This window comes from Sorex araneus, chromosome X, assembly GCF_027595985.1.
Source record: "Sorex araneus isolate mSorAra2 chromosome X, mSorAra2.pri, whole genome shotgun sequence".
NCBI classification, from domain to species: Eukaryota; Metazoa; Chordata; class Mammalia; order Eulipotyphla; family Soricidae; genus Sorex; species Sorex araneus.
Window position 1 is genome coordinate 205794786 of NC_073313.1, and position 25645 is coordinate 205820430.

At 39.7% G+C, this 25645-nt stretch overlaps 2 protein-coding genes across 2 annotated transcripts in view; one reads left to right on the top strand and one right to left on the bottom strand.

Moving 5' to 3' along the window:
• Positions 1-25645, bottom strand: part of SLC25A12 (solute carrier family 25 member 12) — a 201645-nt gene that overhangs the window by 148923 nt on the left and 27077 nt on the right. The window lies entirely within an intron of this gene.
• HAT1 (histone acetyltransferase 1) overlaps positions 1-25645 on the top strand; it is a 51974-nt gene that overhangs the window by 17620 nt on the left and 8709 nt on the right. The window contains exons 4-8 of the mRNA XM_004601150.3: positions 805-925; positions 13498-13677; positions 13947-14068; positions 14568-14672; positions 14992-15098. Of these exons, the coding sequence (XP_004601207.1) occupies positions 805-925; positions 13498-13677; positions 13947-14068; positions 14568-14672; positions 14992-15098 (635 nt within the window). The remainder of the gene's footprint in view (positions 1-804; positions 926-13497; positions 13678-13946; positions 14069-14567; positions 14673-14991; positions 15099-25645) is intronic.

The following is a 25645-nucleotide window of genomic DNA, read 5'->3' on the forward strand; positions in this document are numbered from 1 at the left end:
CCTGGCAGTGCTCAGGGGACCATATGGGATGCTGGGGACTGAACCCATTTGTTGGCCACGTTCAAAGCAAATGCTCTGTCCACTGTACTATTGCTTTTTGCCTAGCATTCTCCTGACCTAAGTTTGATTCCCACTAGCTCATTGTCCCCTGAACATTGCCAAATATAGTCATGGAGATACAGAGCACTGCTGGGTATGTTACCCTAATGTCCCCAACTCTGCTGAGATGGTCTCTGTATCCCCAGAACCACAGGACCCAGACTGACTGAGTTCCCAGGCCTCCTGAGTGCCACTAATCCCTCCCCCCTTCATACCCTAAAAAAGAAGTACAGCAGTAGTCTCAGATCTGCTTTCTGATTCCATATAGAGCTGTGGTGCTGTCATTACTTTGAGCAGCTCTGGATGTTGATATGAGAAGCAAGTGAGAAGCGACTGAAGGCTGCTTCTTATTTGCTTACCTAGGTAGATCTCAGTTGAACATTACTTGTTTCTGATTTGAAATACCTTTCAGTCGTAATGATAGTAGTAGTAGTAAATGTATTTATTGAGTCAAGGTAATAAGGACCTTTACCTGTATTAACTTGCTCATTTAATAAAACACTGAGGTAGGTGTTATTATTTACCTTATTTTGTAAATGAAGAAAGATGTTACAGCTCTCATAGATCTTTCTTTCAAATATATAAGGATAATTTAAACTCTTAAAATTACAACTTAAATTGTTTTATGAGAGACAAATACTTTATAATAACTTTGCAAAGATTCATTCTGAGGTCTTAGATTATTGCTGTTTTTTCCCCTTGTAGTGAAACTGCTTTTGGTTACAAAGGTCTGAAGATCCTGTTATATTATATTGCTGGCAGCCTGTCAACTATGTTCCGTGTTGAATATGCATCTAAAGTTGATGAAAACTTTGACTGTGTAGAGGTAAGAACAGAAATAAACTTATTTTAAATTTTAATTTCCCAGTGGGTATAAGATAGCTTTTAAAATGTAAAAGTATGATAAAGTAGGGAATTTTATAGTTGCTTTAAAACCACGTATTCAGTCTTAAGTTATGGAGTTTGAGTTGTCTTTTTGAGTCAACCTTCTCCATAAAAAATTTTTTAATTTTTGCTTTTTTGTGGGGGGGCTGGGGAGCGGGGGAGTGTGGAGGTACACCTGGTAATATTTAGGGGTTACTCCTGGCTCTGCACTTAGGAATTACTCCCTGCAATGCTCAGGGACCATATGGAACACCAGGGATTGAACCTGGGTTGGCTATGTGCAAGGCAAACACCCTCCCTGCTGTACTTTGGGTCCTGCTCAGGCCCTAATTTTACTTAATTTTTAGAGTTAACGTCTTTTATCTTTTTTCCTTATATTGGGGGAGCGGGGTTGGGCCACACCCAGCTGTGCTCAGCAGGCTTACTCCTGGCTCTATGCTTATGGAATTATTGCTAATGATGCTCAGGAGACCTGATGGTGCTAGGGATTGAACCAGAGTTGGCCTTGTGCAAGGCAAGCACTTTAACCTCTGTACTCTCTTCTGGCCCAACCTTTCATTTTTGCTTTTTTGCTTTTTGTGTCACACCCAGCGATACACAGGGGTTACTCCTGGATTATGCACTCAGGAATTACTCCTGGTGGTACTGGGGGAACTATATAGGATGCTGGGAATTGAACCTGGGTCGCCCGCATGCAAGGCAAATGCTGTACCCGCTGTACTATCGCTCCAGCCACCTGGCCCAACATTTCTTTTCTGTTTTTATTTTTTGTGTTTTTTAAGTCAACTGCTCTTTGTTGTGATAGTGGTGGTACCAGTGATCGTACCTGGTAGTGTTTGAAAATTTCACCTGATGGTAGTTTGATCCATAGTTCTAGAGATCTAAACATACACAAGGCATATACTCTATCAGTGAACCACACCCCCACATTTTGGGGGGTTTTTTTGGGACATGATTTATTTTTCTTAGAAGTTAAGGTAGAGGTAAATTCCTAAAATATTTTAGTACTTCATGTCAAATTTGCCAAGTTAAATTTCTCTTGTTGCACTTCTAATCCCACAAATTTTCTAATACAATTGTTTATAAACATGGATAATTAAGTTGATTACATTATCAAATTACTTGAAACAAATTAACCATGAGTGGGAGTAAGGGGAGACGTTGAAGAGACATTTTACTGTGGTGGCCTGAATAATGTACCCCTGAAAGACAGTGGAGCACAGGGGAAGAGTGATGTCGAAACAAGACAAAGGATTGAGGTAGGGGAGCCACTAGAAATTGGAAGAGGTTCTTCTGGGGACTGGAGGGCAAATAGCCCTGTTAATACTTTGACTTCAGCTGACTGATAATGATTTTAGACTGCTTTTAGGCTATGTAAAAGTAAGTTCTGTGGTTTCAAAGTCTCAGACTTTGTGGGCATTTGTTACAGCAGCCAGAAAGTGAATAATGATTTTTGCACCAATAAGTGGTGACTACCATATTGCTAAAAATGTAGAAATGCCTTTGGAAATGTATAGTGGATATCAAGACTAAAAGGATTTGAGACATTTTAAAGGTCCAAATATAAGAGAGAAACCTATATCATCTGTGAAAATAAGTTACCATAAACACAATGTCAGTGGAAATATAAATGTTACAGAGGCCAGTGGAGAGGACTCAGAAGAAAATGGTGGAACATGTTATTTGAAACAGGAGGGAAGAAAATCTTTATTGAAAGAACTAGAAAGCATGACCTAATTGGTCTCCATTTATGTGTAAAGGAGAACTTGTAAACTATGAACTTAGATACTTAACTGTATAAATTCTCACACAAATAATTGAAGCTGTGGCCTAGTTTCTTACTTCTTATACTAAAATGTAAGGGAAAGATATCAATTGAGGGAAAAATTGTTAAAGCAAAAAAAAAAAAGTCCAGGACTTGATTTGAGGATTTCTCAGCTATCCAGATTGTAGAAGAAACCAAAATCAGCAAAGTGTACTCTTGGGGGGAGAGAGGGTAAGAGGGTAGCCAGAGCACTGTTTTTGAAATTTTTAGCAGGATTCCTCCCAAGCATACTCCCAGTACTTCTTGGCCCATAAGCCTAGAATGTGTTTGTTGCAGAGGTGACACCAGCAGTGCTGGGGGTTGTGTTCTACCTTGTTCAGGGAGCTTTTGATTCTGGTGATTAAACTGGGGTTTTGTTCAAGTTATTCAAGGCAAGTTGCTTAACCCCTTTACTATCTCTGGCCCTAAATCAGTGGTTTTTAGCTGCCAGTGGGCAAGGTAATAAAAGTTAAAGAACCACTAAAGTAGGTAACTTTTTGTTACTGAACAGTTACTGACACATGCTTGTGGACAGTCTTTTTTATTTTTGTTTATGGGTCACACCAGAGATGCTCAAGAGTTACTCCTGGCTCTGCACTCAGGAATTTCTCCTGGTGGTGCTTGGGTGGGGGGACCATAAGTGCTGCCGGAAATGCAGCCCAAGTCAGCTGTGTGCAAAGCAAGTGCCCTCCCCACTGTGCTCTCTCTCCCTCAGGTCCAGCTTATAAAGTCTTACCTCATGTGGGTGATACTGGCTGTACCCTCATCCTCAGGGCATTTGTCCAAATAAATATGAAAGCTCCCTACTAATGTATGTTCTTAGTAATTGTGGGAGGAAGGGAAGGAGGAAGGGAGGGAGAGAGAGAGGGGGAGGGAGAGGGAGGGAGGGAAGGAGAGAGGGAGAGACAGACAGACTAGAGGTCAGGGAATTTTATACATGTAAAGTTTATTTTTAATGACATGGGCCCTCAGAGCATAACATGTGACCCACATGAATTTTGAGAATGTTATCTCAGTAAAAACTGTCTGTTTGGACCAATAGAATGAAGGCTGAAGGCTGAACTTGCAAAATTCTATAGGTTATCAACTGAACTGGAGAGAGAGCGTGCATGCGGGAAGCCCAGGTTGGAAACCCAGCACTACTTAGTCCTCAGAGTACCACAGGGAGCAACCCCTAAGCATTGCCAGGTATCAGTGCCCCCTGCCCCCCAGAAAAGAATGAGGTCATCTTTTTAAGTCTTTAAAATGACTTTAAACATAATACACCATATCAATACAAGGAAAAATTAAAATTAAAAACAGTAACAGCAAGTTTCACAATGGAGACCTTACTGGTGCCTGCTCAAGCAAATTGAAGAGCAACGGGATGACAGTAATGAATAGATAAAAAGAAAGCATTCAGTAAGATCCAGTACCTATTCATGATAAAAAGAAACAAAAATAAAACCTCTTAATAAAGTGGGAATTGAAGGAATTTTCCTCAGCTTAGTCAAAGCCATTTACCACAAGTCCACAGCAAACATTATACTCAATGGGAAAATATTAAAAGCCTTCCCTCTAAGATCAGGCATAAGACAAGGTTGCTCACTTTCACCACTTCTATTCGACATAGTACTGGAAATCCCTGCCATCGCAATAAGGCAAGAAAGAGATGTGAAGGGCATTCAGATAAGAAAAAGAAGGGAGTTTCTCTCAATTTGCAGATGACATGATAATATATTTAGAAAGCCTGAAGTACTACAGAAAAGTGCCAAGAAAAAATAGATGGGTAAAGTGGCAGGCTATAAAATGTAAAAATCCTTGGCTTTTCTATATGCAAACAATGTAATGGAAAAGAGAAATAAATCCCTTTTATAATTGTGCCTCAGAAAATGAAGTACCTAGAATCGGCTTAGCAAAAGAGGTGAAAGAAAACTACAAAACACTACTAAAAGAGGACAAGAGGAAATGGAAGCATACCCTGTTTATGGATCAGTAGATAACATTGTCAGCATGGCAATACTCCCTAAAGCATTCTGTAGATTTATGCAGTCGCTATAAAAAATACCTGTGACATATTTAAAATAAAGAGATTAAATATTCCTGAAATTACTATGATTAAATAGATTAAATATTACTAAAATTACTAAAATAACACTCCCCTCCCTCAAAGCCAAAGCCATCCTAGGGAAAAAAAGATGGGAGGCATTGCCTTCCCCAGTTTCAAACTGTACTGCAAAGCTGTAATAATGAAAAACAGCATGGTACTCGAATAAGGACAGGATTTCAGATCAATGGAATAGAATATCCAGAGAAAGATCCTCAGGTTTATGGACAGTTAATCTTTGATAAGGAAGCAAAGTGTAAGAAGTGGAACAAGAAAACAAATAGTATTGGGGAAACTGGTGGGCCATGTGCAAAAAGAAATTAAGACCCTTTTCTAACACCATACACAAAAGTCAAATCAGAATGGATCAGTGACCTCTATATTAGATCTGAATCCAGAAGTTACATTGAGGAAACCCCTCCATGACTTTGAAGCAAGAGGCATCTTTAAGAATGAAACACCACAGACCAAGTGGAAACAAAGATAAGTAGATGAGACTACATCAAATTAAAAAGCTTTTGCACCTCAAAGGAAGTGAGGACTATGGGTCTAGAGCGATAGCACAGCAGGTAGGGTTTTTGCCTTGCATGCAGCCGACCTGGGTTCAATTCCCAGAATCTCATATGGTCTCCAAGCACTGCCAAGAGTAATTCCTGAGGGGCTGGAGCAATAGGACAGCAGGTAGGGCATTTGGCTTGCATGCGGCTGACCTGGGTTCGATTCCCAGCATCCCATATGGTCCCCTGAGCACCACCAGGAGTGATTCCTGAGTGCAGAGCAGGAGTAACCCCTGTGCATCGCCAGGTGTGACCCAAAAAGGAAAAAAAAAAGTAATTCCTGAGTGCGTGAGCCAGGAGTAACCGCTGTGTATCACTGTGTGTGACCCAAAAATAAAAAAAAAAAAAAAAAAAGGAAGTGTTGACCATAATACAAAGATACCCCAACTGACAGGTAGAAAATGTTTGGCCTGGGTGAGTTCTTTTCCCTGCCCCAATGGCCAGAGGAGCCAAAAACCTCCAAAACTCAACCTCCGCTATGCTCTCCACTAACTCAGACAAGCCCCACCCATGAGTTAATCTATTCTTAGATCATGGGTCATGACACCTCATACTTTACACCACTGATATACCAAGAGTAGTTTGATGGGGTTTAAAGTAGAAGGCAACCAATCTTAGGGGGGAATATGTGTGTGTGTGTGTGTGTGTGTGTGTGTGTGTGTGTGTGTGTGTGTAAACACACATGTACAGATTTTTACATACAAACATGTATGTGAATACATATATGTATATATAAGCACACAAGACTCAACCTTTAACAACATGTTACTAACCTCTTATAGAAAGGCTTAATGGCTCCTGGCTGAAATACAACAATTTTCACTCGCTTACCTCTAAGAAAATTTTTTTGGGTCATTTTTAGCAAGTTATTCAACACAACAATAACAAGCAACACAAAATAAATTACTTCAGTTCTGCTTTGGGGGCAGGGTTTGGGGTTCAAAAAGGAAATATTCGAAATACGGTGGTGGGAAGGTGCAGTGATGTTGGGATTGGATTCTAATATTAGATGCAATTAATTACTGTGAAGAACTTTTTAAAATAAAATTAAATTTAAAAAATTGTTTGCCCTCCACTTATCTGTTAAAGGTCTATTATCCAAGATATATAACGCACTGTTAGAATTTTACAAGAAAAAAACCATCCAAATCCATCAAATGTGGAGAAGAGATGAACAGAAATTTCCTCAAAAAAGACATACAGATGGCCAAAAGGCTTCTGAAACAATGCTCTGCATCACTAATCAACAAGGAAACAGCATTGAGATATCACCTCATGCCACAGAGACTGGCACATATCAAAAAGAACAAAAACAACCAATGTTGGCTTGGATGCAAGGTCTGTTGAGGGACACCCTCAATTACTGCTAGTGGGAATGTTGACTGGTTTAGCCATTTTGGAAACAATATGGTCACTTCTCAAAACACTCGGAATTGAGCTCCAGCAATTCTACTTCTTGGAATCTACAGCCCAAACACAATATAGAAAAAAAATTTGTACTCCTATGTTCATTGCAACATGATTTACAACAGTTAAAATCTAGAAACAACCCAAATGCCTAAAAACAGGTATAAAGAAGCTGTGGTACATATTCACAATGGAATATAACTCTGCCATAAGAAAAGATGAAACAGTGCAATTTGATGGTACATGGATGGATTTAGAGAGTATCATGCTGAGTGATATTAGAGAGAGACTGACAGAGTATCTCTATTACTCCTATAAAGAAACAGTAATGAAATAACAAATGTCCAAAGGCAATAAAAATGAAGAAAGAGAACCGGTTTTTAGTGGGAAGCTTGCCACTTAGAGGGTAGGAGGATAGGGCCAGGGAAAAAAACACTGTGACAGTGGTGGAGGAAAGTGGTCACTCAGGGAGAAAGAAGGGGTGCCGAAAGGTGATGAAGTTCTAAGCATGAAATTCTTACCAGTAACTATAATGTAAACCATAGCACTTAAAATTTATAAAGTGCCTGTAATAAGGTAGACTAAGGAGATGGGAGGGGAACTGAGGACATTGGTAGAGGGAAAGTAGACACTGGTGAAGGGATTAGTGCTGGAATTGTATGCCTGAAACCCAGTCTGAATAACTAAGTTACAGGGACTAAATTTTTTTAAAAATTTAATTAAGTTACTTTAATCTTCCAAATTAGTATCTTTTACCAGTTCTCATACCCAGTTCTTTTTGTGTGTTTCTCAATATTTGCCAGGAGTAAATCCTGAGGACTATCAGTGTGGCCCAAACACAAAAGACAAAACAAAAAGATATTACAAGGGTGTCAGAGTGATAACACGGTGGGTAGGACGTTTGCCTTGCATATGGTCCGAGTTTGATTCCTGGCATCCCATAAATATGGTCCCTGAGCCTGCCAGATGTCATCCCTAAAGCAGAGCCAGGAGTAAAACCTGGCATCACAGGTTGTGGCCCAGAAACAAAAAGATTAAGGACTGAATATAGTGGTATAGTGGGTAGGGCATTTTCTTTGCATGTGGCTGACTCAGGTTCAATATTCAGTACCCCATATGGTCCCCTGGGCCCTCGAGGGCTGGTCTTTGAGCACAGAGCCAGGAAGAAGCTCTGAACATTGCCGGTTGGAGCCCCCAAAAAGAAAATTTTAAAAAGATTAGAAAGATCTTGCTTAACATTTGAACGGGTTGATTTTGCCCTTTTAATTTGCTTTGTTTTATTGACTTAAGCAAAGTGACTTGTGCTTACTAATTTTTTTTTTAACAGTGTATATTTTCTTTATCTTTTTATACTTTAATGCTGTTCTCAATTTACTACTGTTGTTGCAGGGGCTTTCTTTTTTGATTGCAGTCCCCTTATGGCTAAGCGTAATTAATAGGATCATAATATGAACTGTATATGGTCTAAAGAGAGCTATATTATATATTTGTACTTCAACTTTTTTTTTTTCTTTTTGGTTCACACCCGGAGATGCACAGGGGTTACTCCTGGCTTTGCACTCAGGAGTTACTCCTGGCGGTGCTTGGGGGATCATAGGGGATGCTGAGAATCAGAGCCTGGGTTGGCCACGTGTAAGGCAAATGCCCTATCTGCTGTACTATTGCTCCAGCCCCTGTACTTCAACTTTAGTGTCAGTTTTGTCCCCCCCTTTTTTTTTCTAAATTTTATTGAATCTGTGAGATAGTTACAAGCTTTCATGTTTGGGTTACAATCACACAATGATCAAACACTCATCCCTCCACCAGTGCACATTCCCCACCACCAATATCCCTGGTGTACCCCCCCCTTTCCCACCTTCCCCCTGCCTCCATGGCAGACAATAGTCCCCATACTTGCCCCCACATTTTCAGCCATGTTGAATCTGCATACACATCACTGTATCACTGTCATCCGTTGCTCATCGATTTGCTAGAGTGGGTATCAGTAACGTCTCCATTGTGAGACTTGTTACTGTTTTTGGCATATTGAATACGCCACGGGTAGCTTGCCAGGCTCTGCGAGATACTCTCGGTAGCTTGCCGGGCTCTCCGAGAGGGGCGGAGGAATTGAATACGGGTTGGCCATGTGCAAGGCAAACACCCTGCTGCTGTGCTATCATTCCAGCCCCGAGCCATGTTATAGATGTTTAATCTTGTCAGATAAGCAATATGTAAATGCACTTAAGATTTGTTTAATTCAGGGATTTGTATTCCTTGGAAAGTTTGCACATTTTGCAGATATAAATGATTTTACATTGTGGTGATTTGATCTTAGAAGTGATTTAATCTTAGATTGATAAAATCTGTTACATAGTTAAAAATCTTTAAACCTAAACTCAGCTCCATATTCTTTTTTTTTTTTGCTTTTGGGGTCACACCTGGCAATGCACAGGGGTCACTCCTGGCTCTGCACTCAGGAATCACCCCTGGCGGTGCTCAGGGGACCATATGGGATGCTGGGAATCGAACCCGGGTCGGCCGCGTGCAAGGCAAACACTCTACCCGCTGTGCTATTGCTCCAGCCCCTCAGCTACATATTCTTATTAAAATAGTGGTGGTATTTTTCCTTATGTTGTACAAAGTTCACTCTGTGGATTTGGGAATTTTTTTCCCAAAAGTTTGGGGCCACGGGGGTGAGGGTGTTAGGGGGGGTTTGTTGTTTTGGGGGGGCTGGTCACACCTAGCAGTGCTCAGGAGTCACTTATGGCTCTGTACTCAGGAATTACTGAGTGCTCAGGGGATTAGGGGATCATATGGGGTACTAGGGATCCAACCCAGGTTGGACACATGAAGACAGACATCCTACCCTCTATACTGTCGCTCCAGCCTGAAAGTTCTGTTTTTTAAGTTCTGTTGATAGGACTGAATTGATCTCACCATTCCAGGAACTATTGACTTAATTATCAATAAAGCATTCTAATACAGTAATGCTGAGAAAATAGCTATGTATTTGCATTGAGTTCTGATTCTTTTATTCTTGAAACCAGATATTTCTATTTAGAAGTACTGGGTTAGGAGTCAGGAATCAACCTTATTTTTTTAAAAGTTTAGAGGATTATTTATTTGCTTCATGGTCATGTTCATTTATTTAAATTACATGGTCAAGGGGCTGAAGCAATAGCACAGCGGGTAGGGCGTTTGCCTTGCATGCGGCCGAGCCGGGTTCGATTCCCAGCATCCCATATGGTCCCCGATCATTGCTAGGAGTTAATTCCTGAGTGCATGAGCTGAGAGTAACCCCTGTGCATCACCAGGTATGACCCAAGAAGCAAAAAAAAAAAAAAAAATTACATGGTCAAGCAAAGAGTTTTTTTCTCACTTGCTGAAATGTCTTGCCTCGCCAGTCCCAATACAATCCCAGGCACCATATGAATCCTCAACATCTCCAGGCATGACCCTGGAGGACCATCTTGGATGACCCCAGTAATCCCCAGCACAACAGGACCTGAGTAGCACTACATCCTTAGGCCTTCACATTGAATTGCCAGCTTGGTTGGATGAGAATAGCCAGAAGGGACTTCCTGAGTTTTAGTTGGGAGACACTCCCCTCACCCATCAAAAAGGGTGCTGGACATCAGGGGGATGTTCATTCCAGAGTCCTTTTGTGCTTATGGCAATGGCAGTGAGTGTTTGTGTAGTTTATATTTTAGTTAAGAGGAACAGTCAGCAGATGGTAAATTAAAAAATTCAGATAATGGTGGCTGGAGTGATAGCACAGCGGGTAGGGCGTTTGCCTTGCACGCGGCCGACCCGGGTTCAAATCCCAGCATCCCATATGGTCCCCTGAGCACCGCCAGGGGTGATTCCTGAGTGCATGAGCCAGGAGTGACCCCTGTGCATCACAGGGTGTGACCCAAAAAGAAAAAAATTCAGATAATGTCATCAGAATGTCATCAAGAAACTTTTTGGGCAAGGGGTGTGGTGGGGGCACACCATGTGATGCTCAGGGGTTATTTTTGGCTCTGTGCTCAGAATTACTACTGTCTTGGGGGACCACATGAGATGCCAGGGATCGAACCTGTATTGGCTACATAAAAGTCACCCTACCCACTGTACTACAGCCCCATCAAGAAACATTTTGCTGGTTTCTGAAAGCCAGTCATCCATCAAATACTCTGACGAAAATCTTAGTAAGCAAAGGGACCAGTAAGCTCAAAAGCCCTAAACTGAAAATAATTTTGGTTCTTTTTATTTTTTCATGTAGAAAGGCCATTTGTTCTGTTATAGTGAGGGAGGAGTAAGGAAATGGTTGATGGACTGGCAAAATTTACCCCAAAACTGTTCTTCTATTTTAAAAATGTTTCTTGACTCTTGAATTAAATTATTTATCTTTGGTTGCATGTGGGGGTGGGCTGGAGCGATAGCACAGAGGGTAGGGCGTTTGCCTTTCACAAGACTGACCCGAGGGTTCAATTCCTCCGCCCCTCTCGGAGAGCCCGACAAGCTACCAAGAGTATCTTGCCCACACAGCAGAGCCTGGCAAGCTACCCGTGGCGTATTCAGTATGCCAAAAAACAGTAACAAGAAGTCTCACAATGGAAAAGTTACTGGTTCCACTCGAGCAAATTGATAAGCAACAGGATGACAGTAACACTGACAGTGGCATGTGGGGGTGTATGACCACACCTAGAAGTGCTTACTCCTAGCTCTGCTCAGAGATCACTCCTGGCAAGACTTAGGGACTGGTTTCCCCCCCCCCCCCGCATCCCCGCTTTTTGGGTCACACTCAGCTGATGCTCAGGGGTTACTCCTGGCTCTGAACTCAGGGATTAAGTCCTAGCAGTGCTCCAGGGACCATTTGGGATGACAGAGATTGAACCCAGCTTGGCCACGTGCAAGGCAAACACCCTACCCGCTGTACTGTATAGTCCCGGGCCCCAGGGACTGGTTTGTCAGGGATCAAACCTAAGGTCAGCCATGTGTAAGACACGTACCCTATCTGCTGTACCATCTCTCTGGCCCCTAAATTTATACTTATTTACCCACCACTGCTTTGGATTTTAATTGCTACACAAACCTATTACAATATGTTATTGCAATTTCAATTTTTAAATTACTGCAATTATACAGATTATAAAAATTTGCTGAAGTTGGTTTCTTCACATTAGTTAGCTATTTCAAGGAAAATTGTTTATCAAAGTGTACTTTTTAAATGTTAACTAGTGTGAAATTCATTTTGTCTTAAGGATAAGTGAATTACAAGGAATAGTGTACATATCAAAAATGAGCTGTGGGCAAATGTTGAAGAGCTAAATTTAAATAATTGCTTTTTTTATGCTATAAACAAATTATACATAAATGTTGGTACCAGAGCATTGAAAATAAAACTTGTTTGTGATAAACTCCACCCTTGGTTCTCTAACCTAAAATGTAACTGAATGATAATAAAGTGCTATTCATCTGCAGGTGCATTGCTTCTACTTAGTTAAAGATGGTTGAAAGGACAGGAATTAGTGGCATGTTGTATTAGCCTTTTGTAGTGTATTTTGTCCTAAGCATCTTAATTTCCCTGTTTTGAATGCTAAGTAGCAAGGGTCTTGGTTTAGAACTAATACCCATCATGCATGTAAACGGTATGAAAGAGCTGCTTAGTAAGTTAACACAAAGTGTTCTTGTGTCAGTCCTTGTGGAAATAGATACAATACAAACATTACAGCTGAACTCACGGCAAACTCCATTAAGTAAAAACCTGGCCTCATTGTTCAGGAAAAAGTTTGAATAGAATGCAAGCTCATTTTGTTGAATGTAATGTCAGGCTTTTAGGGACTGTATTGAGGGATAAGGTTTTGTTAAGTTGAAACCAATTCATTAAGTTTTATTGCCTGGTGAGAAGCAGTAATACTTTATTGTAAGACTTCATCAAATATTCATGGTTAAAGAGAAGTAGTAAATGTATTCAATCAAGTGGTCTTTTGGGGTTTTGAAAAGGATTATGAAGTCTGCTCAGCTGATAGTTTTAATATTCATCGGGGTTGTTTAACAAGGGTAATTTTAATCTCTGAGTTTAATTTTGTTGTCCAGGCTTGTCTCTTTTTACTGTTAACAAATGCAAGTGTGTAAAAATTGTGTCACATTATAAGGATAAGTGGGTTATATGTCAATTCATACAATTTATGTATTTCCCATGTGGATATATTTTTTTTAATTTTCTTAAATTTTGAGACTGTGTGAGGCAGTTATGACTTATATACTTGTTCATTGTGAGGTTATTTGGTCAGATTATAGCTTACCTTACTACTTGGATAATACAATTTTGGATAGCATGGTCTCCTTTATATACATAAAATAGTAAGCAGCCTTTAGTTTTGGCAGGTTCAGATTGCCTGAAAGAACATACCCAGCAATTTCAGTGTGATGTTAGAAATTTCTCATGCTTGCTCTTGATTTCAGACTTTCTGCCTTCTTTTTTCATTCACATATTACTCTTATCACAGGTTTATAAGACAGAATCTTTTGTACATGAAGTTCATTCTTTCCTAGTTATGGGTGTTTACTTTTTAGTTTTATTGTGAACTGACCTGTGGTGATTTTTGTGGGGTTTGTCCATTTCAAAGAAATTGAACAATACAATGTAAGCTAAATCATTTAATTAATCTTTCTTTTGTCCTTTGATTCCTTAGGCAGATGATGTCGAGGGAAAAATTAGACAGATCATTCCACCTGGATTTTGCACAAACACAAATGATTTTCTTTCATTGCTGGAAAAAGAAGTTGATTTCAAACCATTTGGAACCTTACTTCATACTTACTCTGTTCTCAGTCCTACAGGAGGAGAAAACTTTACCTTTCAAATATATAAGGTAAAGATAACCCAGTATTTCTTGGGTAAAATTGCTGCACTTACTTGAAACTTGTGTAGTTTATTCTGAAGTTATTTGCAGTGATTTCTAACTTCAGAAAACAAATTTTGTCAGCATTAAAAAGGAAGATTTCTATTTTACTTGGTATCTGTACGCATCTTAATCTGAGGCTTCTAACCATTTTCCCACAGGATATAGATTTGTGCTCTGCAGACTTTGGCTTACCTCTCTGATGAGTTTCACCTGACTTTTCCTGGCTTTTTCCCTAGGCTGACATGACATGTAGAGGCTTTCGAGAATATCATGAAAGGCTTCAGACCTTTTTGATGTGGTTTATTGAAACTGCTAGCTTTATTGACGTGGATGATGAAAGATGGCACTACTTTCTAGTGTAAGTACAGTTCTAAAGCAACAGTAGACCTTATTACCTCCACAAAGCCAGCATTTTAATTGTGGCAGCCCAATTATTGGAACAGTATAATGATATTTTTCCCAGGAAAGAAAAACTATTGTTTATGAGGCTTGAGTTTTCCTTCATTATGCTTTGGGAAACCTTGAGAATAGAGCTGAATTAAATGCTGTTGTCCGTTAGGGCCTGAATGTAGGCTTAAACAGTAAAATGAGCTTTGCCTGTGTTTTCTTTTACTTGCCACCTATTCATCTTTATAATAGGCAAGTGCACTGAAGTGATGTAAAGAGGTCTGATTTATCCAAGTTGCTGCACACCAATTAAGTGAATTGTACATTCAGAACATAGCAGGTGTACCCATTGGGCCCTCACAGAGTAGCTTGCTGACACTGAAAATTCAGTCAGAGAATGGAAAAGAAAATGGACACTGCATGGGAGCGCGACTGTAATTGACCTGCTTGGCTTTCTGTTTTATCTGCAGATTTGAGAAGTATAATAAGGATGGAGCTACGCTCTTTGCGACCGTAGGCTACATGACAGTCTATAATTACTATGTGTACCCAGACAAAACCCGGCCACGTGTAAGGTAATTGGCAGTATAACACGTGCCTTGTCTTTTATTTCAGAAGAAGGAACTGCTGAAGTTTCCAATACTTGTTATAATAGTGTTGATTTGTTTAAAAAAAATCACCATTATTCATTGGATATGTACTGATTTATTCATTGTTCCTGTTGAAATTGTGTGGAAGATTAAGCCAATTTTGAGTATATCCACAATTTTTTTGAAGGTTTATTGAAAGAATACACATGCCGACTTTTAAAATTTCATAACATTATTGTGACTTGCAATTTTTAAATGAGTCATATTATGATGTGTTAATTTTAAAATAATTTCTTTACTGTAGTCAGATGCTGATACTGACTCCATTCCAAGGTCAAGGCCATGGTGCTCAACTTCTTGAAACAGTTCATAGATACTACATTACATCTCCTTCTGTTCTTGATATTACAGGTATGTAAGATTTGATGTATTACTGAAAGAACCTGTTTTCAGCAGTGTATCCTTGGCTGAAAATTTATTTTTATCAGAATTAACTAAACGCCTAAATAATACAGGATTCTCTAGGGTTTTTTCTGGAATTGACTAAAGACAGCTAAAGGTTACCTTTAAAATCATAAGTCTTTGTGAAATTAAGTTAATTTCCTGATTAGAAAGTGCTTATTAATTAAACTGAAGGTAGTTACTGAGTATAGACTGGAAAATCTTGGCCAGGAATTAATGTATAGCAAGTGAGGTATAACTTGCTTTCTTAACTTACTTGGCAAATAACTGCATTGCTTAGAGGCTTTAATTTTCATGTTGTGGTTCAAACCTTAAGGAAAAAGACAAGGTAAGTCAAGGATCCTTAGAAAGAATATGTGTATTATATGGAAGCAAATGCATTCTTATCAGTATTTCATAAGAAGAAATACAGATCTATTTTCTGTGGGGGTTAACATCTTTCAGAATGAATTAACCTTAGGAGAACTATCATAAATAGGATTCAGGTAAAGGAAAGAAGCTGTACTCCTTAAATGGTTAGGTCAGATGATACCCTGTAAACTTGTCAGCTACCATAGAACAAAGTGATCTGAGAAACATTTTATTATCATTATTTTCTTCTGAGTAACACTTCCAAATTTTTCACTTCTAAAGTTAACTGAAAGTTACCTTTTTAAAAGGCAGAAAAACATATTTATATCCAAATTAACTTCTATTCTGTAACCATTTGAATAAAATTCTCTTAAAATCTGTAATGCATAATTCATACTAAAATGTTAACTTGTTTCTTAAATGTTAACTTGTTTTGGAATTGTATTAATTTGTTTAAAGACTAATTGTATTACTTTGTTTAAAGAAGAAACAAAATATAGGATGTGAGATTAACAAGAATAATGTGGGTAGACTGTTTTTCTTCCTCTTTAATCTAGTTTGGTGAGTTTTGTTTGTCCAGGGAAGTTGTGGGCAGTACTGCTCCCCAGGGATGGGGGCCAGGCAGGTCTAAGAGGTGATGATAGTCTAGAATAGAGGGCTTCAGCTTTTTCACTCCTTTGTCCAGCACCTGTCCTGCTCACCCATCCACAGACATTTATAACCAAGGCAGCAGACCAGTGGTTTTCCATTTTTCCACACCTGCAGACTGGCATCAAACTGAAGACCGGCAGTTGGAAGAATGCTGGTCTAGGATATACATGGGAGTGTTTTCTGTTTGTTTACTTACAGAAGGTAGATTTCCTGTGGAGCACTAAGCAAAACTGAGTATATTTTTTCTGATAAAGGTATGGTATGGTAGACTAAATAAGTTTGGAATCCTCTGGTTCAGGTAAATAAAATGACTTCAGAACATTTTGAATTAATCATGTAGATTAATAAATTGAAGGGAAAGCATATTGTATTTATTTGTTTAGGGACCATACACAGGGGTGCTAGGTCAAGGGGGCAGAACATGTAGTGCCACAAATCAATTTTCCAGGTCTTGAATAAGCTAGACATGTGTTCTACCACTTAAGCCATATTCCCAAACCGGTATATTGTGTTTAAGAAAGAGTTTCTGGTCTGAAAATTTAGTTCAGGGTAGAGTACTTGCCTTACATGTGTGAGGCTCTGGATTTGATCCCTGTCAGTGCAAAAATAAATAAACAAAAATTTCCTATTTATCAACCAAATTAATTTTTCATCTGATTTTCCTGATACCGTTAAATGAATTAGAAACTAAGGAAATAAATAATTACTAAAGTTAGTTTATACCAAAAGTGAACAAATGACACTTCTAGCCTTCTGCATTATAAAATTATACAAAACTAATACAAATTATATCACCATTTTTAAAGCTAAATCTAAAATTGTTTAGCTTCTGTTCACTTTTGGAGCTTAGACATGAAGGGACGTGTTTGGTGATTTTAATCTGGAGACTTAGAGTTCACATAAGTAGTCTTTGTCTTCTCTAGTGGGTAATGTGCCAGCAGGGGTTGTTTCTTTGAAGCCTCTTAACTACTTTTTTTCTGTCTACTCCAGCTATAAAGTCCTTGATACTTAGCGCCAATTAGCAGATAAAGAATTTTATTTTTTAAATCTCAGTGAAGAGTCATCAATAATAGTTGCCTTTATTCACTGCAAACTTAAGTTTCTAAGGAGAAAAGGCTAAACATGCTATAGGACTTCTGAATCTGAAAATTGGGTATTGGCTTTTATTTTCAGCACTAACATTCTCAGAATTATAGGTTACTAGAACTGCCTTATCAGTGGTTCTCATTAAGATATTTTCTCTTACATAGCTAACCATTTTTTTAAAAAAAATACAGAATTTTGTGCTTTTTAGTCATTTTAGTTGCCTATTTCTCCATTAGTTTCATGTGTGTTTTAGCTTTGTGCATCTTTATCAGGTCTGGATTTCTCAGAATCCCAAAGAATCTAGAATATTCTTTGTATTGAGGTGTCCTTTTGCTTACTTAACACATAGCCAGATAATAATAATGAAAACTTTTCTGGTTTGGACAAATAGTACAGGGGTTAAGGCACTTGTCTTGTACGTAGCCAAACTCTGATTCAATCCTCAGCATTGCTTCTTGTCCCCTGAGCACAGAGCCAGGAGTAAACTCAGTAATGTCTGATGTGGCCCCAAAACCCATCTGAAAAATACCAGAACTTTTCAATGATGATATATATTAGGGCTTCTTAGACTTTTACTTGTGACCCCTTTTTCACACAAATTTTATGCAGCTCAGTCTGAATATACAGATATAAAATAGTTGTTTAAATCAAACATTTACTGGTAATAAATTATAGATAATTATATTTAAAAAAATTATTATTAGATCATACTCAGCAGTGCTTCTGGCTTATTTGACTTCTGTAATTTTATTCCTATAATACAATTCCTTAATTTTACATCTGAACTTCTAAGTGTCCCTCCCTGTGCTCAGGGATGACTCCTGGTAGTACTCACGTTGTCATACTCAGTACTAGGGATTGAACTGGTGTTGACTTCATGCAAGGCATGTATATTCTCTCTCTGGTTCCTTAAAACCAAATTTTGGGGATATATATATATTTTTTAACTCACCCCTTCCTCACATTCAGTTTACATGCCCCCTCCCAGGTTGTGACTCATAGTTTAAGAAGCTAAGGTCTGGGTTACAGCATAGTAAAACCAAGTGCGCACATAGTGTGGTAGAAGTAGTGTAATAGGACGAACTAGTGTGGTAAAAATCTAGTGTGGTAGAACTTCAACCTTTCTTTGAAACATCTTTCAAGTAAAATACTGTAAGATGATTCTTTATGTCTGCATCATTTTCCTTTTGAAAGCTAATCAGTATTTTAAGATACACAGTATTTAAATACGTCTCAGGTTCAGAGCCGTTGTACAGTAGGTGGGGTGCTTGCCTTTTACGTGGCCTACATGGATTCAATTTCAGACATCTCCTATGGTTCCCTCAGCCCGCCAAGAATAAGCTCTGAGCACCCCCAGTTGTGGCCCAAAAACGAACAAAAAATTACATTTCAGTTTTGTGCTCTTTTAAATAGTCTCTTGATTTCTTCTAGAATTATGAAGAGTTGGTGCCAGAGTGATACAGTACAGTGGGTAGGGCACTTGCCTGGCACATGGCTGACCTGGGTTTGATTCCCACCACTGCCTGTAGGTCCCTCAAGCACACTGGAAATGATCCTTGGCAGAGATAGGAGGAGTTAAGTCCTGAGCACTGTCAGGTGTGGCCCAAAAACAGTTGCATTTGGCAATAGAAATTTATTTTGGGCTATAATATATAACATTACTATTAAATCTATCAGTATATTAGTTAATTTTCCATTTATACTTAAGTATTCCTTTCTGTGCCAGAATGTTTCATAGTTTTTTTTTTTTTTTTTTTTGCTTTTTGGATCACACCCAGTGATGCTCAGGGGTTCCTTCTGGCTCTGCACTCAAGAACTACTCCTGGTGGTACTCGGGGGACCATATGGGATGCCAGGGATCGAACCCAGGTTGGCTGCAAACACCCTATCCGCTGTACTATCGCTCTGGCCCCAGAATGTTAAATAGTTTTATAGAATATTATCTGTTAATTTCTTTGTGGGGGTGGGGGGGTGGGGCCACACCAAGCAAGGCTCAGGGATTACTCTTGGCTCTGCACTCAGGAATTACTCCTGGCAGTGCTCAGGGAATCATATGAGATGCCAGGGATTGAGCCCAGGTTTATTAAATTTTTTTTAATACTTTTTTCAAATATTGCTGCAGCCCTACTTGTAAATTTTTTGTAGATAATGTTTGCTATCATCTTATTTATCTTTAGAATATGATATTTGGGGGACTGGGGAGATAATACAATTGGTAGGGCACTTGGCTTGCACTTGGCAAACCTGGGTTTAATCCCTGGCATCCCATATGGTCCCCCAAGCCCACCAGGAATAATTCCTGAGTACGAAGCCAAAAGTAACCCCTGAGTACCACCGGGTGTGACCCAAACTGCCCTCCCACCCAAAAAGAATATGATGTTTTGCTTTAATATAGTTTATTGATATAAGGAGGTTTTCATAAATGATAGTAACTTGGGGAAAACTCCATTTAAAAAAATTTTTTTATTGAATCACCTTGTGAAAAGTTACAAAGATTTTAGGCTTAAGTCTCAGTCATACAGTGATCAAACATCCATCCCTTTCACCACTGCACATGTTCCACCACCAAGAATCCCAGTATACCTCCCATCCTACTGCCCCCCCCACCCTTGCCTGTGTGGCTGATGATTTTTGCTTTACTTTCTCTTTACTTGATTACATTCAATATTTCGACAGGAAACTCACTATTATTATTTGGAATTTTCCCCCAACAATCAGACTTGCCAAAAAGCCAGCATTTGATAATTAGTTTTCCATTGCTGAGAATGAAGAGCATATGAGGTTTTGGATTTCTGGTATTTTAGTAACTAAGTCCAGAGAAATTTCTGCCAGAAATTGCATCATTGCAAACTCGTACAATTGTTTAGTGGGCCTTATAAGCTGGCAGTCACCATGCCACCATCAGGGAAAGAAAAAGCCAAGAGAGAAAAACCTTTCCCCTCCCATGGCGGCATGGTGCTGTAGCTTAGTTCACAGTCTAGAGGCATTTCTGCAAAAAGCTGCTGGTGCCGAAAGTCGGGAAAACTCCATTTTGATCCTACCTTACTATGAATTTATATTCAAGCAAATTTCATCTTTTAAATGTATTGCTTACTGGGGGCTGGAGTGATAGCACAATGGGTAGGGCATTTGCCTTGCACGTGGCCGAACCGGGTTTGAATCCCAGCATCCCATATGGTCCCCTGAGCACCGCCAGGGGTGGTTCCTGAGTGCAGAGCCAGGAGTAATCCCTATGTATCACCAGGTGCGACCCAAAAATAAAAAAAAAAAAATGTATTGCTTATTTATCCTTGAAGAGTAGAGACAAAGGAATTGAAAGGTGTTAAAAATTACTGGGGGTCACCATTTTAAATTCTTTTCAAGGCTGACACTTTAAAAATATTTAGAGATTTATGGGGCTGGAGCAATAGCACAGTGGGTAGGGCATTTACCTTGCACATGGCCGACCGGGGTTCAATTCCCAGCATCCCATATGGTCCCCTGAGTACCGCCAGGGGTAATTCCTGAGTGTAGAGCCAGGAGTAACCCCTGTGCATCGCCAGATGTGACCCAAAAAGCAAAAAAAAAAAAAAAAGAAAAAATATTTAGAGATTTATTTTTATTTTTTAAAAAATTGACTCACTGTTTTGGCATATCCAATATGCACGGGTAGCTTGCCAGGCTCTGCCACTCGGGCTCGATACTCTCGGTAGCTTGCCAGGCTCTCCGAGAGGGGCGAAGGAATCAAACTCGGGTCCACCATGTGAAAGGCGAATGTCCAACTGCTATGCTATTGCATTGATATTGGGTATTGATATTGGATATTGATATTGGATATGCCAAAAACAGTAACAATAAGTCTTTCAATGAGAGACGTTACCGGTGCCCACCCGAACAAATCGATGAGCAATGGGATGACAGTGACAATGACAGTGACTCGTTGTGAGATACACAGTGACAGAATTGTTCATGATTGGGTGTCAGTCAATGTTCCAACACCTGTCTCTTCACCAGTGTACATTTCGCACCACCAGTGTCCCAGATTTTCCTCCCACTCTTCCCCCCCTCTATGGCAGGCTGTTTTCTCTCTCTCTTTTCCCCCCTCATGCATGTGCTCTCTCTCTACCTCTGTCCCTCTCTCCCTCCCTTTCTCCCTTTCCTTCTCCCTCTCCCTCTCCCTGTCTCCTTCTCTCCTACCCTCCCGCTCTCCATATCTTTCCTTCCTTTTGAGCATTATTCAAGTGCTTAGAGATTGAGTAGTGAAGTAGCCCCATTTATGAAGTTGTAATTAAAATATCAGCTTGCAGTGGATTATTTAAAGCTAAATGGAAAATTTGTTTATAGTTTTTTTCAAATTTGTGTGACATTTTTTAAGAGGAATGATAGGACATTTTCAATTTCTCAACTGTAATTGTTTTTCTATATTTCTATATTTAGTAATAATAATTAAAGTGATATTTAATTATTATTACTCAATAATATTGTTGTGGGGGCCACACCCAGCAGTATCAGGGACCATGAGGTATAGGGGATTGAATGCAGAACTTGCCATGTGTAAGGTATGTGCTTTAGCACTTGACCAACATCCCTAGTCCTTTATTTTAAGTTAAAACTTTGTATTGGGGGGTTTGGCACCATATCCATCTGTGCTCAGGGATCATTCCTGGTAGTGCTTGGGGGATCATATGTAATCCCAGTGATCAAAGTGGAATCAGACATGTGCAGAACAAACACCTTAACCACTGTAATGGCTCTCTGGTGTCATTTAGTTGTTTTTCTTGGTTTTTAAAAAAACTATTTGTTGTTCATAATACCAAATATATAAGTTAGATTTGTGGCACATGTTTTATGTGCATATGTCAGAATAAAAAGTTTCTTTCCGGAAGCAGGGAGTGTTTCAGAGTGTGCTGCCCAGAGTGTCACTTGATGCTAGAAATTAAATTCACCCCTTTGAGCTCTCTGCCCAACACAAATTACTGGAGTTTTGTTTTCGGGCCTCACCTAACTGTACTTGGGTTATTCCCAGCTTGGTTCATAGGCTATTTGAAACCAGCTCTGTGCTGGGAAGTTAATCCTGGTAGTGCCCAAATGTGCTTAGCACATTGGGCTATCTCTCCAACCTATAAAAGAAATTTTTTGTAGCGATCAATAGGTAGGGTTCAAAATGGGTAATGTCCAATGGCCAGCTGGGTAAGGATGAGTAGAGAGGGGAGGCCTCGGTCAGAAGCTGTCCTGGACTGAATTCATATGGATGAATTTTAGGATGAGCAACAAGAAAAGCTGGGATTTTAAAAGAAATCTGTTTGGTATTTTGGTAAGGGATTGTAATAGTATAACAAAACTGTCTTTATGAAGTAGCTCAGATTTGAACATTCTTTTTATTCATCCTCTACTAATAAGAAAATGAGATCTCAGAAAAATGGTTCTATAATACTTCTTTAAAATTTTTTATTTTTTATTGAATCACTCTAACAAATTTGAGTAACAGTACTGGGATTCAAAATTCATGTTCTCCAATCATGCAATATTATTTCCTTTAAAATTTTTTTTTTATTTAGGCCCCATGATTTACAGTACTCTTAATAGCAATGGTTTCACACATACTGTGTTACACCACACCCAGCACAAAAGTGCTGTTGTACTCCACTTGTCTTTAGGTTCCTTCCCATCCCCTAGACCCCCAAAGCAAACTCTGTAGGCTAATCCTCAAGATCTGTTATCATTTGGACATTTTTAAAGCCACTTAGTAACTCCACATATGAAAAAGATCATTTTTGGGGGGCTGGAGCAATAGCACAATGGGTAGGGCATTTGCTTGCATGTAGCCGGCCCAGATTCGATTCCCAGCATCCTATATGGTCCCCTGAGCACCGCCAGGAGTAATCTTGAGTACATGAGCCAGGAGTAACCCCTGTGCAATGCTGGGTGTGACCCAAAAAGCAAAAGCCAAAAAAAAAAAAAAGATCATTTTGTATTTGTCCTTGACTTTCTTCATTTGGCATGATACCCTCCAGTTCAGTCCACAATAGCAAGATTTGCAAGATACTTTTTATCCATCATGTTTTGATGTTTTTCTTATACATTAATAATAGTCTAATGTCACGAACATAGGAATGCTATGCTATTCTGAAGCAATCCAGAAAGGTTCAGAGTATTTTCATTTTATTCCCTGAATTAAAAATATTTTTGTAGATGAAAGAACTTTAATTGGATAAAATATGTAGTGCTTAGTTATAAAGGTTATTGGATAAAAGGGCATTAACACACTGATGAAACTGGCCTATGTCAGATGGAATAGAAGCAACTAGTGCTGATGGGATGTGGGGGGAACAGGAGGCCTTGTCTGCTGTTGGTGGGAATGTCATCTGGTTCAGCCTCCAATGGAAACCATAGGAAGATTTCTCAGAAACTTAAGAATTGGGGTTGGCACTCCAAATGGTCTTCTGAATTCTTCCAGGAGTTATACCTGAGCACAGAGCCAAGAGTAAGCCTTGAACATTGCTGAGTGTGGCCCCAAAACAAGTAAAAATTAAATTAACAGTTGAGCTTTTTCTCGGGCTAGAGAAAATAATACATTGGGAAGGATGCTTGCCTTGCATGTAGCCAACCTGGGTTCTATCCCTGGTATCCCATTTGGTCCCCTGAGCACTACCAGAGTGGCCCAAAAAGCAGGAAAAAGGGTGGGGGGGCTGGAGTGATAGCAGAGTGGTAGGGCGTTTGCCTTGCACATGGCAGACCCAGGTTCGATTCCCAGCATCCCATATGGTCCCCTGAGCACTGCCAGGAGTAATTCCTGAGTGCAGAGCCAGGAGTAACTCCTGTGCATTGCCGGGTGTGACCCAAAAAGCAAAAAAAAAAAAAAAAAAGAATTGAGCTTCTGTATACACACACACACACACACACACACACACACCACAAAGAGGAATACTGTTGGGCTCTGAGAAAAAAAAAGATAAAATGATGCTGTTCACTAGTACATGGATATATCAGGAGGGTGTCATGCTGAGTGAAGTCAGTCAGAGGAAAAAAGACAAACAGAATGATCTCTCTTACATGTAGAATGCACTGTAGCACTGTCGTCCAGTTGTTCATCAATTTGCTCGAGCGGGCACCAGTAATGTCTCCATTGTGAGACTTGTTACTGTTTTTGGCATATCGAATACACCACGGGTAGCTTGCCAGGCTCTGCCGTGCGGGTGGGATATTCTCGGTAGCTTGCCGAGCTCTCAGAGAGGGGCGGAGGAATTGAACCCGGGTTGGCCATGTGCAAGGCAAATGCCCTACCTGATGTGCTAGAATATAAAGAAATAATGTAGTAAGGGGATTAAAAACTGCCAGTGGGGGCTAGAGAGAATACAGGGGTGGATATTTGCCTTGCATGCGGCTGACCCAGGTTTGATCCCCAGCATCCCTAGCATCCCACACACCAGCAAGAGTAATAACTGAGTGCAGAGCCAGGAGTGGCTGAACATCACTGAGAGTGATCCTCTTCTCTCCCCCTATCCCACCAGAGAATATATTGCCAGTAGCAAACTCTGTGTAATAAGCTGGCAGAATTGTTTGCCAAGGGTGTAGGATGGAGCAGAATGGGCAGAATGAATGAATGACAAAGTAGCTGGGGTTATTTGTGGAGGGTTGGTGACGCTTTGGTGGTAGGTGTGGTGTTGGAACATTGTATGCCTGAAACACTACTGTTAACGATATTATAAAAAAAAAAAAGTATTATAGGGGCCGGAGCGATAGCACAGTGGGTAGGGCATTCGCCTTGCACGTGGCTGACCTGGGTTCAATCCCCAGCATCCCATATGGTCCTCCAAGCACCGCCAGGAGTAATTCCTGAGTGCAAAGCCAGGAGTAACCCCTGAGCATCGCTGGGTGTGACCCAAAAAGAAAAAAAAATTATAAATAAAAATTGTAAGTAAAACAAAGAAGTTACAAATTGAGCTTTGGAACCCATAGCTACCAGAAAAGATCTGTTTTTGGAATTGATCATCCAAACTTAAATCTCTCATTTATATAGCTAATTGAAAGTAAATTGAAAGTAAAATTAAGATGCTTGTGATTACACACAGTCAAGCTTACATTTGAAAGATGTAGCTCTAATTTCGTGACTAACGTGTATCTTTTGCAAAAAGGATTTCACCTATAATTTTATATGGCTAATTGTGCTATTACTTAATTTTTATGGAATAATCCTTTCTTCCTGTAGCTTTTTTTTTCTTTTTGGGTCATACCCAGCGATGCACAGGGGTTCCTTCTGGCTCATGCACTCAGGTATTACTCCTGGCTGTGCTTGGAGGACCATATGGGATGCTGGAAATTGAACCCAGGTCAGCTTCGTGAAAGACAAATGCCCTACCCACCATGCTATCAGTCCAGCCTCTCTTCTGTAACTTTTATATGTTACTTCATTTAAGAATAATTGCCCT